The following is an 18440-nucleotide window of genomic DNA, read 5'->3' on the forward strand; positions in this document are numbered from 1 at the left end:
GACCAAGACGAATTCTTCCCGTGCGATTCTGTAAGTATAACTCAATGCTATGATTGAAAACTGACCGATAAAAAAAACAACATAGGTGGTACATTCCTATCGACTATATTTAGTTCATAATTTTCCGTGAAAAAAAAATAAAAAGCAAAGATAAACAGATAATTGTCATTATTACGGATAATGAATCAAACATTTGCTTGTAGCCGGTAAATAATTTGTTGGTTTACAGTAAAGCGACGAACTAATAAGGGTAGACAAGGGATACTTGAAATCTAAAACGGAGCACGATGACCCAGGGTATCGCTAGTGTGGTGAATCTGTAAAAGCTGTCAATTTTAACATCACTGAGAGTTAGATTTCAAGAACAAAGAATATATAAATTGACATGAACAGACAAGGAACTCATGCTGGCTGTTTATTGTTCATATATATATTTGTTTGTTTGTTTGTGTTTTTGTTTTGTTTATTCATTTTGCGTTTGTAATGATGAGCTGAAGGTGCTTTCCTCTTATGCCCGCATCATTGGAATGTAACCTATTCCTAATAAGTCGGAGCCTCACATACCGTCACGGTGGATTATAGACTGACCAATCAAAACATTCACAAAACATGCAGACGACCAGAAAATATGACAAAGACTTCCAAAATCGCTAAGTTTGACAATAATTTTATTCCGTTTATGATGCAAAGAAGACTGTTTACCATTTGTTTCTATGGGTAATGTGCAATATTGCAACATTCAGCTATACGGCACCTAACACTTTTGAGAAATTTGAAAAATATGACAATCCAATTATCCCAGAATAGTTCCAATTGTGTTATTGGTACTAATACTGTTAGATGTCTATAATCTACAACTCAAACGTTACAGTTTTGAAAAGCATAGCCATAACAAAGAATCCGTGGTTTGTGTGGCAAAATAGGCTGGTCGTCGGTCATAATAGAACAGACATGCCCATACTGGTTGAGAGACCTTTGTACAGATTTTCCACCGGTATGCTCTGCTATGCTACAAAGACAGACGTTAGTATTACTAAATAATGTTTATTTTGAAAACAAAAGATGACAAGCATTACTTAACAAACACGATTGGAACTAATTTGGGATATTGTATCTTCATATTTTTCATATTTCTCAAAAGTGTTAGGTGCCATATAGCTGAATGTTGCAATATTACAAATTACTCATAAAAACAAGTGTGTAACTTCAAAGGTATACTGTCACCTGTTCCAATTTGCCTCAGATACCATGGGAAAAGAAAATCTGACCAATCACAGATTTTAAGGCGGTGGCCGCTTTTCAAAAAACAGCGCCCTCATGCGGGCATTTTGAATACCAAGGAACGCCCCTTTGACCATATAATGGGCATATTTAGATTACAGGTGACTGTATACCTTTAAAAGAGAAAAGCAGATGAGCTTAAATGACCTTACTTCACTATCCAATTATCCCTAATAAGTTCCAATCGTGTTAACAATTTATGAAGCTAGTTATTCATTAAAGTAAGACACGTCTATTCTAAATATATAATGGTGTAAATTAAAAGAATTGAAATTTTGTGAAAGTGTTTTGGAAAGTTCACCGTTTACCGAAAAAAAACATTCGTGATATATTGAAATAACTGGTGATATAATTTTCGAAGATGTTTCCTTTGAAACGTCACAGGCATTTGTTCAACATTTCGGTCCAAAAATCTAATTATAACTGATATTACTTATAATGTGAACACTATTTAAAAGAGAAATATAATCAAGAGCAACTTCCTCAAGCACGTACAATTCCAGATTCTATCTATATAACAGGCAATGTTAAATGGTGCCAACAAAGTGTGAGTTGTAACAAAGAAATTTTGAACTATAAAATGGAAGACAAGATAAAGTAGTAATCCGATTTAATGTCCGTCATTGAGTTCAATAGTATTTACGATAGGCAAGTGTCACGTCCACGTGACGCAGCGCCATATTTCGTCACGTGGTGAGGCTTCCCCTCGATCGATTATGGACTAGCACTAGCTCCGATCCGGAAATGAGACAAACCTACGAAAGAGAAAGAACACAAACCAACACTTTTATACTTCATACCCTACGTACATTTATTCAGTTTTAATTCAGTACCCATGTTTATAGAAATACCGACTGAGAGACGAATAGACATCAACGTATACAGACAGACGGACGGACAGGATATGAAATGGAGACAAACAGACAGAAAGACAGATGCATACTGTGATATATGCTGAGATGGATTCATGAATATATACACATACACGTCCATATATGTAGATAGATAGATAGATAGATAGATAGATAGATAGATAGATAGATAGATAGATAGATAGATAGATAGATAGATAGATAGATAGATAGATAGATAGATAGATAGATAGATAGATAGATAGATTCATTCATTCATCAATATATCCTTCGATCTGTACATACATGCACGAGTGAAATACATTTGAACATTTGTTTGGAAATACCAGAAATAACATAAGTAGTTATGTACCCCTAAATTTACAGATGTTACGATCCAACTTACCTGCAACAGCTCCCTGAAATGTTGCTACATTTACACCAGCTTCATTCTGTTCCCAATTTCGTCGGTGATCGAAATAACAGTCTCTTTCGTCCGGTCCACCAACAAGTCCACCGTATAGTACGTTGGGGCTTGGATAGGGCGAATCACGCTCTGCACTACCACACGATACAGACTCTAAAGGGCACGAGCTGATAGAGAGGAAAAAAGAACCGGGTCCGGTAAATAGCTGTGTCCGCGTGTATCTCTTGGAGAAGGCCAAATAGTTTTTCCAGTCGTTAAACTTGACCCAGAAGATCAAAAATTGCTTGTTTTGTGTAAAAATGACGATATCTTTTTGCTTATTTTCGTTTCCTAAAACCACACCCTTGAGCTGTAAGGTTTACGAATAGGGAAAACATGATGGTCCACTTCAAGGTATATGTGGTAAGAATGATGTTTAATGTACATTACAAATGGTCAGCATTTTCCTTAGTTACCTAGGGAGTCGCTAAGCTCATTAAAGAATACATAGCTTGAGTAGAACAGAGATAGTCGTTTCTGTTCGTCTCCAAGTGATTTTTGCCTGGTTACATTAGTCGTTCAAAGTATCTTGTTTCGAAAATGACCCGTTATGAAAGCATGTTGAAAAGGAAACTGGCAAGTATTGCTGTAACAACAATATTTCCATATCTCGAATTATATCCTTGGACGTACACATTACTCACTTGGCTCTGTGGTGCGGGCGAAGAGGAGGATACCGTCCGAAGCTAGTCAGATAACTTCTGCCACCGTCTCCCAGCATGTAGTGGATTTGACTCCTGGCAAAGTTGAAGTTTTCTTCACTCTTAATTCCGTGTTTGGCGGCTACAAGAGCCAGGAAACTGATATCCGCTAAAGTTTAATGGGAATTGAAGAAGAAATTAAATTCCAAGTACAAGGAATATTTCAATCAGAAGTCAGGATATATAATATATATATATATATATATATATATATATATATATATATATATATATATATATATAAACAGATTATTTCAAGTACAAAGTAATGAAATCTATTACTTAAGTTTTATGCATCTTGCAATCCTCAGATAGAGTGAAAGGATTACTAGCTCGACACTCTTACATATATGATTGGGACGAACCATTCTATTTGTAGGTTTGGGATTGGTGAGATCGACTTGGAACAAAACACCAGTTCAGCAAGTCACTAGAGTTATATATATATATATATATATATATATATATATATATATATATATATATATATATATATATATATATATATATATATATATATATATATATATATATATATATAACACTAATTATGACATCTAATGTTCAAAGCTTAATTTTTCTCATATGCCACAATTGCCATCATACTCGATGTTGCGGAGAGTTCCAATGTTATTATTATGTCTATTGTCAGCATCAAACAACCATGGCAATTCACATACCAGCTCGTTTCATGGGCCGATTCCAAGTGTACATGGCAAGGCCCTTGCGCGTGTACACAATCCAGTCAGGTCCCCACCTTGCCAGGCCATCCTCGAACGAATCTAAGTAAGGTGAGTCGTTGGTGGTGATATACATCATCAGCTGCAATAAAATCAAATTTTTTTGCAGATCAGTGACAAATATAACAGAAGACTGCGGTAAAACACACATGAGTTTCCCGCAAATCAATTTTGGAAATTATGATCGACAAGTCGGGGACATATCATTTTGTTTGATTATTATAAAAGCATACCACCAAAACGAATTGTGAAAATATTGCACTTTCAGATTCGCATCGTGGGATTTTGCTTTAACCCAAAGAACTTCCTGGTCGACATGCTGCAGATGTCGTACGATTGGCTTTTCCGAACACCTTGCTATGCTTCACTGTTGATGTGACGAACCTAAAATAATTAAAGCGGATTTTCTACTGTAGAAAACGGGCTTTCTACTTTTTCTATACGCTTTCTCTACGCTTGGTGTAACACCACGTGTAGAACTTGCCTACAGAACATTTCGTGGTGGGTTTAGCGTCTTGGCGACAAGTTTATTTTGCCTACTCCACATGCAAACATGCGAACGAAAAAAACGCACCGAATACAAGTTCACACAATATATTTTGTCAATCCTGCGTTCTTCAGAAGCTTACCTGGAGAGCGTTTTGAACTCTGTTACGAGTAAACAGGGGACTCTTTTTGGACATTGCGTACTGGTCATAGTAACTTCTAGCCGTGTCAAAGTAGTGAGTCTCGTTGGTAGCCAGGTACATCCACAGAGCTGCGTTCGTCAGTTCGTCTTCGTAATCACCGCTCCTGATGTAAAAATATCGAGGTTATTGCAGTTTCTTAAATATCTTTGGGTGACAAAGTCAAAGGATGTGGCACTAAAAGATCGAGGAGACACCAAGTTGTTTTTAAATGAAGAACTACAGGGACGGTGAGCACGTACTGTTTGACGGTGTTACGAAACTATGTATGTATGTATGTATGTATGTATGTATGTATGTATGTATGTATGTATGTATGTATGTATGTATGTATGTGTATGTATGTATGTATGTATGTATGTATGTATGTATGTATGTATGTATGTATGTATGTATGTATGTATGTATGTATGTATGTATGCATGCATGCATGCATGCATGTATGCATGTATGTATGTATGTATGTATGTATGTATGTATGTATGTATGTATGTATGTATGTATGTATGTATGCACCTATCGATTAATCGATTGATATATTGATTACATCTAAATTTATGTATCTTCTTATTTATGTTAAGTTTATATTAACATTTTCGTTTAACAGCACAGTAAGACATATAACTAGTACACGGTCGTCTCTACTCACTTAAAATGTAATTCAGGTACATTGTCTTCGATTGTTCCTCTAAACTGGTCAGCAAAGTCGTACAATTCTCTAGCGTGCCTCAACAATTCATCCGCATACTGAGTATCTGTGTGAATTTATCAATTGGAAGTTGTCAATTTCCTGGTGTTAAACGTACAAGTTGTTCATTGGAAAAAATCTTGCTTTGTCAATGATGATAAAAGATACACATTACGCCTACATTAGCCTTGTGAGTTCGCACTCGAACGTGTCTTATAAAAAAACAACAACAAAAATCGAAGAAACAAAACGTGGATTCCGGATTGCTTTCTCTCACATTTTGCTGCCAGTGGCTTGCGATGTCTGCCAAAGACCTGCTGAAGATGAACCATTTAGTAAATCGTTCTGACCACGTAGGGCCTAATATGAATTTTGAACTTTGTTGCATCACACAATAAGGTTTGATCATAAAAATTTGTTAAAATTCAGCTTCGTTTGTTCTGCACATGAGAGTGGTTGAAATTAGGTGCGTCGCATGCTTCAGGCAGATTACCTATAATATAACTGAGTGACCGAAAATATTTTACAAAAGTAATAATCATGGACGATTTCTGTGCGTCCTTTCCGAGAAGCCTTACCAACGTCCCTGAACACAAGGTAGGACGCCGCCAGCGACGAGGCCCCGTTGGCAGCCACTTCGGTTGCGGGATGTGTTTCGTTGGTAGGGTAGGTTTGTCTGTGGTGCACCATGTCTTCGGGTCGCGTCCAGTAGCTGTGCTCTACGGAAGGATTTCCCACCTACAGAGTTTCAAATCCACGATTCGGATGATAAGGCCGGGAGGCATCGACGTTTCTACTTTAGCCAATGTGGATTTTTAAAATAAATCGCGCCAAATATACCGGTGTATACATTTTAGTGCTTTTAGGGTGTTTTTGTCGTGCATATTTCTAGTTCTTTGTTTTCTTCTGGGAACAAGTGGAAATGCTCAGACTTTGGTCTGTCAACACTGTCTGTATGTGTAATTATTGTGGACACTTTGTAAAACCTAGTGGAGGATGCTGGTTCGTAAAAAATATTAGCTTTTCGCCTCTTTAGCTCTGCTAAGAAAATCCGATGAACATTTTTCTCTTGCCTAAATTTATAGCAACTACTCGCTGTTTGCCGATTTAGATACATGGATTTTGTAGACTATCCTGTGATTTTGAGATAGTTTTCCCCGTTTATGTAAGCAAAATGCGGTGGTGGTGTGAGTCCTGCAAACCATGCGATGATTTTACAATTATTCTGTTTCTCAATTCGGACAAACATATACATTGAAGCTGGCAATGCATGTAAATTAGTGTAGAAGATTGACTGTGAAGACTCACGTGCGCGTAGAACTCGTGTGGTTTGGTGTGCAGTTTCATGGTGTAGTCGTTGCCCCATTTCAGCGTGTCGTAGAAGAAGTCGACGAGGCCCGCCTCTTCGTACGCGTCTCTGAACTCCAAGAACGCCCAGGCCAGCTTCCACACGGAAGCGGTGTGCTTGAACGTGACCTTGATGTGATCTCCGGCTGTGACAGAAAAAGATCATACAGGACTGAATGGGTCAAAAATGCCACAAGATTTTTGCAAGGTCTTTGTCAAATTTTATAGTTGGATTCACTAGTTACTGGGATCGTTCGAGTAGAAGAAAACCATTCATTTCAAGCAAGAATATCGTACTTCAATGGTATTCTTAACCATTAATGTGTTCCCCTTTTGCTTCATATTCCAGACCTACAATTTTCCATGAAATCAGGTAGACGTGGGCGTTTTCCACTGGACACTATTAGTGTACATTCTGCTCAACAATATATACTTGTCCCTCTCCATGGCCTCATACAGTACGAATAAATCATTATCAAATTCAGTGTTTGTTATTGTGACGTCTGTTATACAACGGAACAGGGAAGAAAAAGGTTTCATATCAGTTAAAAAAAAGCCACCAGGTATAACGAGATTGATTTCAGAAAAAAAATAGTCGAATGGATATCAAACCACTGTGAACGCATTTTGCAAAGGGGTTTGCCTGCCTCTGCTCTGTCGAGCGAACGAATAGTGCGCAATCATCGTGCGAAGAATGACCAGAAATGACTCTAGCGTTGCAGCCCAGTTCACCGTGTGAGAAGAAACCAAACGGAACGAGACAAGAGTATGCACCAGTCTACTGAAGAAGCAGTGAACGGTAGGCCTGGTAAGCAGTCTTGGGAGTGGTAGCGGCCAGGAAACGCGTAACGAAGACTTACCGTCGTACCATCCGGCAGTGAGATCTTCCTGATTGTAGCCTTCATCCATCAGGGCAGAGTCTTGTCTCCATGGCACATAGTCGTCAGTTTCTGGCAGCTGACCCGAACGTTGCGTCATGTAGAACAGAAGCGTCTTATTGATGACGTCATCATAATCATACTCTAACGGATAAAAGTGAGTTGAAGTAAGTTTTGATCTCGTTACTGTGCTTTCTTATTCTTACCAACAATATATTTGTTGTTGAGTCTGTGTACTGCGTCAGAAGGGCATATTTTTTCAAAAAATGGATGGGGTTTGTTCAAGGTGCGAAAAGGGTGCTGTCGTCTGCTTCAGGTAAATATTGAAACCGACGTTTAGTTTGTAAACTGATGCCATGTGTGTTTAGTGTGAAAACTGACGTTTAGTAAGCAGACATTTTGTCTTTAAGCCGACTAAGACTGATATGTCTTGTACAGAATATGCTTTTAAAGAGTTGATAAAATTTGTGAGTTCTCTTATATAAAGCGTGTCACCATATTGCAAGTAATTTAATTTCATAGTTTCTCGTTTGACGGTTGTATTCGATTCCTTGGACCTAACTAATGCTTACGTAACTACCTCACTCGGAATGGCGAGATATCTTCGTAAGCACCTCACCGCGAGGCGATTATATTTGATGTTAAGGTATTGCCTTATAGTAACGAATTAGGCACGCATAAATAATATACAAAAAGTACTTTGGAGACTTTGAGAGACCCTAAAACGGGCAGCATTGGTAGCATTTCATACTCTTCTAAGAGTCCTTTTGATTAGACCAAAAAATAAATTGCGCTCTTCCGATAACACATGGTTTTCAAAAATAGGTAGGTAGGTCGGCAGGAATTTGTTTTCCAAAATATTTTTTATTTTTAAATGTGAATTTTTCAGGGATTCAGGGCGGTCAAACACTGGCCACAACATTTCCAGAAATATGTATCATACATATAAAAGGGGAAAAAATATAAAAGACATCTTCGTTCAAGCACAAATCAAATGCCAATTGACGAACGCGTGATTTTACTGGTTTTATCTTTCTTTCCTTTTTTACGTCAGTGTTAACGTACCTCTAAAAAGTTTAGGGTCGGCAGGTAAAAAAAATAGGGTAGGTCGGGTTATCGGAACAGCACATTTGTTTTTTGTTCGGCCTTACAGCACGCATTCGAAATTCTACGGAAGCGAGAAAAGGGTTTCGTTGTACAAAATTTACAGTGGTTTTCAACCTGTGGATGGTGAATTTCACGCACAGACTCGATGACCGGAACACTACATACCTCTCGACAGAATAAACGATTTTATTGGATAAAATTGGTCCTATGTCAATATCAGATGGTATATGCAACCACCAATGCTACGGGCAGATTCTGCCTGCAATAAATAAGAGACTGGAAGGGGCCTGATATGGGAGAGAGGGGTAGCGGGAAATGGAGAGAAGGGTTGACGGGGTGCGTACCTTCACATCTTCCACCGAAGGAGCCAGGCCAACACACACAGGAGCAGGCTCCGCTTTTCTTCAGGACGATATCGCCATGGATACACCATTTCTCGTAACCTTTAGTGCAAGCTGTGAAACACAGCAATTCGCAAGTAAAAAAAAACTGTGACAATGAAAGAGTTAATAGTAACGCATAGCCATGGTATGAATCCCTGTGCTTAAATATCGGGTATAAAAAACGATGATATTAATAATAATAATTTATTATATAAGAATGTCCAAAAATACACATTTTATATATATATATATATATATATATATATATATATATATATTATATATATATATATATATATATATATATATATATATATATATTATATATATATATATATATGAAGATGATAAAGCGATTTTTACAGAATTCAGTTTTCCAGGGATGGACGTTAGAATGGTAGGTAGGGATGAGAAGGGGACATCCAGGCACACTTGTCGGTTATACACTTACGGAGTTCACAAATGTACTTGAAGTTTTCCGAGCAGTCCACCGATATCAATCTATAGTCGTCGGCAGGGCTGAGAAAAGGAAACAAAAACGGGACAAGCAATAGCTTCAGTAATATACCAAATCGAGGTTAAAAGTCAATCTTCCGAGGTACATTCGATCTGAGACAATTCAAAAAGTTAAACCCAGAATTTGAATGAACCAGGGTAAAAACAAAACCACGTGCACAAACGCGCACAGAAATAGGTCTACATCTCCATGTGGGTTATTTCGGAGTGGAACCATTGGACATTATGTTGAAATAGAGAGGGCGGCATTTCCTCTAAACACTTTGTAGACACGCATTCGTGGTAATTACAGTGGGCAATTAAAATGTAAAATATTTTGCTTAACATTCGTAGGCGTCGGGTTAGTATTTCTTATTATCACTGTCAAGTTTGGGGTGAACAGTCGACAAAAACGTATCATCCACTCCATTGTCACTATTTTACGAGTAGTCCACATATAGTGACTCAATTTACTTCCTGTTTAAGGAAAATTAATAATAAAATATTGAAGTGTTGGCAATTTGTAATTTGGATGGAAAATTTTTCGAAATATCGTCGAACAAACTTGCGCAAAGGGTGCTTGCGGCGGAACATGGACGCTAGTCTATTCAATATCCCACAGCTGAGGTGGCGGGGTAAATGGTAAAAGTCGGAATCAGCCCGTAAAAGGCAGGAATCCCGTCTGAAAACACCCCAGCTATGGACCCACAGCTACTTGGAGGCATTCCAACACCATTAGAGTATTAGAATGAGAAACTGTATTTAACACACGAAACGAACAAAATACGTCAAATAGATCATAAAGTCACCGCTAATGAATCTTTCAACAATAAAGCAATGAGACCGAAATATTATCGTTCACAGGCCACTTTGAGTTAGCTGTGGAAACGCATGTATCTGTGGCTGGGTAGTGTGCGTCTATCCGGGTCACCAAAAGGTTAACACCGCCACGGATAGCGGCGGGGGTTGAGCGTTTCCATAGCTAACTTTGAGTCTGCTCACCTAATAACTGCACACCCATCATATGCATCTTGTTTAGGTTCACCGTCTAACCAGTTGTACTCCTCCGGGCTATTCCCTGCACTGTCCACCCATTCGCCGTCCACAAGTCTGAGGTCAACGTAAATAAACTTATCCGAAAGAAATGATCGGCTGCCGACGAACTCCTTGAGGGCGTTCCACGTGTTTACCGTCGATACACTGGGCAACGTTGTTCGCATTTCCGCGCAGAATAGCTCGGCGCCGGTGAATTGTTGTTCTGAAGTGCCTATTTCGTACAGGGGCGCTACAAAGTCGTCCACCTCTGTTAGGGATTTAACAACCAGGGATACGAATGTTGGTTAGACAGTTAGTCGCGTTGCAGGGGAATATTGCAGAATGCATGGACTAAAAAAGTGATAAGCTGAAACACGGTCCCTGATAGAGGGACGGTGGCTGAAAGCACGGCGTGTGTTGGTTAGTTTGTTATGTACATGAATGGCGCCATGGTTCGAGTGAAAGTATTCATAAATTTCTTATAAGTCAATAATTTATGAATTGATGGCAAACTTTATAAAGGTAGCTCAGTACACATCAAGATTACATGGTAGACAATATCATGACAGGTTGCTCATGAAGCGTAATCGACAGCAAATCAGGACGAAGGAATTGAGGGCGCTATTGACGTGTTGGTATTTACTGACCGTCGCACAAAGGTCCGGTCCATCCGCTTTCACACTCACAAATGCAGGTGTCTTCAGTGAGTACGACAGTGCCGCGAACACACCAAAACGGGTCACGTTTGCAGTCTGTGGAGAGCAAAGAACACGCAGAGTATATCAAGCAAATTAAAGTCGGTCTGGTGTCTGGGTCAAAAATAGTAGGGTTTAACGACTTCAAAATATGGTGGCGGTACGAAAAATTAGCTCTGGAAGCGAATGATATGGCGATATGACGACTGCTAGAAATGTAAGTTGTATTGAATTCACTATGGTCTTTTGTTCTGATATACACTTCCAATTTTCATCAAGAATCAAAATTTGTAAAAAAATAATTAGTAAAAAGTAGTAAAACAAATTCTCCTTGCCGTTTGTTTCGATGAAAAAAAGGCAAAGGATGCCGCAAGTTTTTCTTACATCTGACACATCCTCTTGGTTCAGTTATTAATCAGCGGTAATACAAAATATATTCTTGGCGAGGGGGATGAAGGCAGCGGGAAAAGGATTTAGCTTGTTGAATTATATGTTGTTGACTATGAATTATCATGGTGCATATCTTGTGGTCCCGCCAAGTTAACTGTTTTCCGTCTCTATAACAACATGGCGTCCCGCTTTACTGCTTTCTCGAACTTCGGAGCGAATACAGTGCATTTCACCTAGGTACCGCTACTCAGCGTATGAGACGGACACAATCCACATACAAAACACGATTAGCTTGGGTATCACGGACACATTTCAAAGCCACCGGACTCGTCGATTAATTACAGTAAACCAGCATGGGGCAGCTGCTGTCTGGACTGAGAGATAAACAGTTGACTAGACTTGATCAATAATGTGACTGTTTCTTTTACAATTTCAGTTAAGAGTTCAATAGGTGAAGGTATTCTCAACAGAAACTAACTAAAAAGCCACACAATGTAAATCAGGTGTATCTCTTAGTCTAGGCAGAGCGACTGCTCCATGCTGGTTTACTGTAATTAATCAATGAGTCGGTGACTTTCAAATGTGTCATGATACCAAAGCTTATCGTTTGTGTTGTAGGTGAAACGTGAGTCTCATACGCTGAGTTGCGGTACCTTGGTGAAACGCTCTGTATTATGATTCTTTGATTCACTTGATCTGCCTACACAAGGAATGCATAGGTGTTGATTCACCTTTTATAATAGTTAAAAATGACGTAATTAATGAGCTTCTCTACTCACCATATTGGCAAAGAAAGGCAGCGCCAACGCTACAGTTGTAGTCGGACCATTGATAGCCGTCTTCAGCTCTAGTCAGAGCGACGAAGGCGGGAAAATTTGAAAACAAACGATGAGCCTATTTACATATTTCTGTGAATGCTCAAAATTTATAAGGATGATCACCATACTGCGTGCCCGATAAGTCGAATTTCAAAACCGAAACAAATTGAACCAAACCATCGACACAAAGTTCACTTGTCATTATCCTCCATAGTCTGACAATAATAACAGAAGACCCGCTATTGAATACCGTTCCGTGTCATTTGCATTACCGAAAGACAACAAATCTTGAATTATGGCATATTGAGAGAGAGAGAGAGAGAGAGAGAGAGAGAGAGAGAGAGAGAGAGAGAGAGAGAGAGCGGGAGAGATACCTTGCCGAACTTTATTGTGGAACATTGCAAAAAAAAACAATCTGTGTATCAATCATCTATCTATCTATCTATCTATCTATCTATCTATCTATCTATCTATCTATCTATCTATCTATCTATCTATCTATCTATCTATCTATCTATCTATCTATCTATCTATCTATCTATCTATCTATCTATCTATCGATCGATCGATCGATCTATCTATCTATCTATCTATCTATCTATCTATCTATCTATCTATCTATCTATCTATCTATCTATCTATCTATCTATCTATCTATCTATCTATCTATCTATCTATCTATCTATGGCACTTTATATGTTGATCGATTGATGAATGGATAGATATAAGCAAGCACATATGTGTATACACGTCGTCGTATACTTTTTGCAGCCGCTATGATTATGTATTCTCCCACATTCTGTGATAACTAACCGATTTTATAACTCACCTCATACAGCACATTCATTTTCTTCTTCGTTCGGTTCACCAGGAGCCCAGTTCGTGTACAACACTTTGGTGCTGTTGAAAAACTGCCAGTCGACGTCATCTTTCCGCTCAATGCCAAGATAGACCGGTCCTGCTACGTTCTGATTGGTCAACCAGCTGGTGACGTAGTCTTGAGTCTGTTGGTCGGGGATGGTGACGACAACACCCCATCTGTCTTGGCAGTAATAGCTGGCGTTTTCCCAGCTAATACTGGTGTCGTCAATATACGTGTAGAAGTACGTGGTGGTCGGATCTTCCACTGGAAAAAAATCATACAATTAAAATTTATTAGCGCTAACGACACAGTACATCTAGTACAAAATTCAATATTTATTGTTGACAAACGAATTTTATTGACCAGCCAATTTCCAATAACACTGCATACAAACCGTGTTGGCAAATTGAAAACTAGGCACTTCAAATTATTTTCCGTAGATCACAATACGTTGTGTTTGACAAACAATACCATAGGACTCAAACATACATCATAAGTTATAACTAATAGGATCAAGATAAAGAAAGAATAGTGTTTACTTTTCGAGCAATTGGTAATCATTTATCCTATATTTATTTATTTATTTATTTATTTATTTATTTATTTATTTATTTATTTATTTATTTATTTATTTATTTATTTATTTATTTATTTATTTATTTATTTATTTGTTCATTTATTAACATGGCCAGTGTCTATTTAGACCTAAGGTTAGACTTGCTGTTTTGAGGCATCACTATTTTGGTGAGTCAGAAGTCAAGCTGCATCGTTCAGTCTAAGAGATATTCAGAAAATTTGAGCGGACATACACATCTTCAACAGCAAGACGAAACAGCAAGCTGGACTCTGGTTAGGTTTCCACCAGAAAAACAGTCAATAACGAGTTAATGGCCATTGTAAAAAAAATCAATATCCACATTTGCTGTAACATGAAGTTTTGTCTGATACTATATCCTGGTCCATCGACATGAGTTCACATTTTTATCTCTGGTAATGCGTGACACTGAAAGCCGCACGATGCACACGTCTAGTTCCTCTGTAATGAATTATCTGTTTACATCTATTTTCTCAGATATTCGTAAAAAGTTCAGAACTCACCTACGTCATCAGATCTCACAACTCTGTCGTCACTTGGTTCATTTACACTGTTGACACTATGCTTCTGAAATGAAAGTTGCGATTGATCAATATTTTCATTTTTTCCCAGGCTGCTATTCGCAAAATTCAATTTCGATAAATAAACAAGGGTAAGTATTGAAATTGGGCTAATCTCCGCGCAGCTACTTGCCCTGTTTTACTTCAAATTTGTCACTTTCCATACAGTGTTATCCACAGTTTTCGATCCGTGATTGTGTTGGAGTTTGCGACGTACACGCACACGACGGAATCTTCCATTTTGCACAGTGAGGGCGCTCTTGTAAAGGGGGTATCTGTAACTCACCAACAAAGGGTATTCTACATTCCCGAACCGCGGATACGGCAGGTTTTGCACGATAATCTAACATTCATAACAAATTTTCTTCTACTACAGATCAATGAATAATATAGTAGAATATGTAATATTTGTGAAAATTGGGTAATAAACTTTTTATCAATAAAATGAATTAATTGTTTATATACGCTGTATAGAATGATTGGATTGTGAGTCCAGGGACGGTGATATTGTCGAGCCAAAACGTAACATGTCACCATCAAGTTACTAGGAGAAGCATTTAGGTCATACTTATGAACCATTATCCTGTGAAAATGCCAACGATACTCAATTAGAAAAAAAAAGCCTCTCGGCCATTGTTCAAATAGATTTTTAAAATAATGTTAGCGCATCCATTTGCCGTTTCATCCTGCTACGCCATGCGATGTGTCACGCTGTGGCAGTGATAATGTCAACATGGATCGATCACCACGGCGGTGCTGCCACAACGATTTATCATAGCGATCTGTCTTCTGTAATTCCGCTTTTAAAGTTCAATTGGTGTGGTGACCTTTGCACTATCATGCTTCAACGGTCGGTTGGTATTATTGTCGACTTTCATTTATCAGGTTGCGATGACTTCTCCGCAGGACCGCGCTGACAGATGATGGTGACAACTCTGGTGACTTTTGACTTTTAAGTGTCACATCGACGCTGCTTGATAGAATGCGACGTGTTCGTGACTTTACATTCTGTTGTTCGAATGAAATCGGAATGGCTAGACAAATTGAAGAAAACGTGCATATGGCGTAGAATGCGATACAAAAACGCACGAATCACAACTTAATTTTCTTTAATTTCATATATAGACCACAATCTTGTGGAAAGAAAACCATTCCACTAAATGGTCATTCCTCCGCAAAAATCAAAAGCGTTACCAGGTCCACAGAAATATATTATCGAAATAGAAATATATTATATTATTGATTGCTGCTATGTAAAAGTTTCCAAAAACTCGTGCACCTATTGACAAGTATTTATGACACCGAGAACGATTCAGAAATCATCGCCCGTCGTCGTAAAGTTAGTGCTAGCAGGGTACGCTTACTCATTCCGGACACCTGGTACCACCACTAACTATCTGTGGTTCAGGATGGTCCTACTTAAATTTGTAAATCACAAATGTCCCAAGTACCTGATAATGTATTACCTTGAATGAAAATGATTATTGAACCAGTTTAATGTCATATTCTATACTATCGCAATCTTTCAAGTCGGATAATTTGTCATTGCATACACTAAATGATATCTTATTTTGTCCTTATAGACCATCTCTTCTCAATTTTCCATCTTGTGTTCGTGTTTCATGTAACAAGTTACTCCTGTAATATATGTACTACTATTTAGCGGATAGAAAGAAGTACAGTTAATGGTTTCAAAGTCATGCTGATGCTTCTGTCGTTCACTATAGGCATGACACTGCACACGTCGATGACTTAATATTTGGTTGTTATAGGTAGTAGATAATACATGCTTTCACTTTTGTTCGCTGGGTTTAAAGAGAATTCATGTGCTACCTCAATAATCAATAGAAATACAGACAGAGAAGTTACACTTTTTGAAAATATAATTTATTGATATAACGTAAGACACAGAATTCTTAGCTATGGCGATGATGAGAGTTGGCACTTGAGAAACAGTTGATAATGTAGAACACGGCGTTCTTGTTGTTGGAGATTCATAAATTTCCAGCGTTTGCCTTCCCCCACAAGATTTTTTTATGATCCCTTATTTCATCTTAAAGGGACGAGACTGACTAAGACGTTCATACGGGTGGATCGATACAGTCGGCCCTCTCAGAGACGAGTCGCTGTCCCTGTATCAAACTCTTCTGACAAAAAAACTTTAATGTATACGTCTATGACTAGAGGACGGAGGATTAACTGAAACGTAGACGATGCCATTAGAAATTTGTGCCATTGCGAGTCTTTGACAGCGTACATGTTTTATCACTCTAAATTCAAAATGAAGTTATTGGAGCGGGCGGGAGGCTAACACTATTGTCATTATCTCCATCGTCATAACATATGTCTATCACAACGCAGACAATCATAGGTAAGCTTTGGGGCACACTATTGAGATGGAAAGTCCGTCCACCACAATCATCTTCATGTGATCGACGTCGTCGTCGTAATATGGCGGCGGCGTCGTTCGTGTTGTTGCCACTTGCCACAGTCCCTCCACAGGGACCCTGTGCACTTGCTTTGCATCCAGTTACTATCTAGATACAAGGGGTGCTTTGTGATCGCAACAATGCTGCGGTCTATTAGCAAGATGCCTCGCACCTTACCTTCAACGCAAGAACACATATAAAACACGATACTGTAGGCTGTGAGAATCGTCAGTTTCTTTTGCTGTCATTGAATCAACTTTCGTACGATCGCCACTTGTTACAATTCCCAAACGCAGGACATCCAGTTATTGAAAGAAGATAGTGAACAAAACTTCATAATGAAAAACCACTGAGTGTATGTTACGGAAAAATTACTATGATGTGGAGAGAGAAAAGTACTTCGATAAATTCTTAAAAGTGAAAGTGCGGTTTTTTCCATATTTCTAAAACTACTTACAATTCTACCCATAATTCAGCTAATGCACAGGGCAAGCGATCCGCTCCTTGTATACTGTACCGTAACTTATCTCCCGTTCTAGGGAATAATGTCAAACATCCAGGGAAAAATGGGTTTCCTCGGTGTACTTACAAGAATGCTTGTGAGTTGCACTTCGCCTATGAGAGACACTGCCAGTAGAATTGCGCCAGCTTCACGCCAGACCATCGCGTCGGCCTCACGGAGTGGGAGAAGTCAGAGAGAGATACGGATACGTGTGCGCCCCAACGAACCGTTTTATAGCCATATCGTCTCTTATTATGAAAATGCTATATGATGACGTGTCCTCTAAAAACGCTCGCTGAGACTTTGACTTACGATAAACGGAACTTTTTTTTTTTGCTTGTGACTGCAACAACGAACAAGAAACAGAAAAAAGAGATTTAGCCCGGAGGTCCCCCTTGAATAAAAACCTATGTCATTTATTTGTCAAAAGAGATAAATCGTTACTATTCGAGCAACTTTACAAATAGCAAACTCCATACAGCAGGGTTCCGGAAAAGCGTCTCACATATTTTTCCTTGTGGGGTCATCAAACAGCTGGCGCGGCGGCCATTTTCAATTTCAAATATCGGTAACTGTCAATTACGTCCATAGGACTACAGAGCACCCTGTGTATCCCAGGTGATTTGTTTCTCTCATTATACCTAACTTTGCACAGTGAACCCTTTATTTTCATTCTTGATTTTGTATGAGAATGGTCCATTGTGGAAAGTTAACGTTTAAGCAAATGTTCAAATCTGTATGTCACTCTCTAGGCCCATACAAGCTGAATGTTTCTCGGACGTCCGGATCCTATTATCAGAGCTGTTACTTTTACCGCACATTAAGGAAATTTATACAAATTGTACCAATCCTTTTTTCCCTCTAGAATGTTTAACCAAACCGATTAGACGACGCTTATGTGCCCCGTCGTCTGACGTCGCGCTCAATCTGG

The 18440-nt window shown here is 38.6% G+C and overlaps 2 protein-coding genes across 4 annotated transcripts in view; one reads left to right on the forward strand and one right to left on the reverse strand.

The window, feature by feature from the left end:
- Nucleotides 1–706: 706 nt before the first annotated feature.
- LOC139129527 (uncharacterized) lies at nt 707–17728 on the reverse strand. Of its 3 annotated transcripts, XR_011551603.1 has the most exons (18): nt 17597–17728; nt 14522–14585; nt 13391–13687; nt 12523–12590; nt 11306–11410; nt 10626–10926; nt 9580–9647; nt 9090–9200; nt 7621–7782; nt 6722–6906; nt 5992–6151; nt 5375–5480; nt 4669–4831; nt 3980–4121; nt 3243–3408; nt 2539–2726; nt 1395–2036; nt 708–1204 (listed from the first exon to the last, which is right to left on the reverse strand). XR_011551603.1 is itself a non-coding variant. In XM_070695162.1 (17 exons), the coding sequence occupies exons 3-17, from the start codon at nt 13402–13404 to the stop codon at nt 1996–1998; spliced, it is 1980 nt and encodes a 659-aa protein (XP_070551263.1). In that variant the 5' UTR covers nt 13405–13687; nt 14522–14585; nt 17597–17728; the 3' UTR covers nt 707–1995. The 3 variants fall into 3 exon arrangements, 2 of the variants coding, with proteins under 2 accessions (XP_070551263.1, XP_070551262.1); XM_070695162.1 differs by having other exon boundaries at nt 707–2036; XM_070695161.1 differs by having other exon boundaries at nt 707–2036; nt 14522–14577; nt 17593–17717.
- The window catches only part of LOC139129530 (uncharacterized), a 263263-nt gene continuing 248130 nt past the window's right edge, over nt 3308–18440 (forward strand). The window contains exon 1 of the mRNA XM_070695165.1: nt 3308–3311. The gene's annotated coding sequence lies outside the window, so the exon portion shown is untranslated. The remainder of the gene's footprint in view (nt 3312–18440) is intronic.

This window comes from Ptychodera flava, chromosome 3 (genome assembly GCF_041260155.1).
Source record: "Ptychodera flava strain L36383 chromosome 3, AS_Pfla_20210202, whole genome shotgun sequence".
NCBI classification, from domain to species: Eukaryota; Metazoa; Hemichordata; class Enteropneusta; family Ptychoderidae; genus Ptychodera; species Ptychodera flava.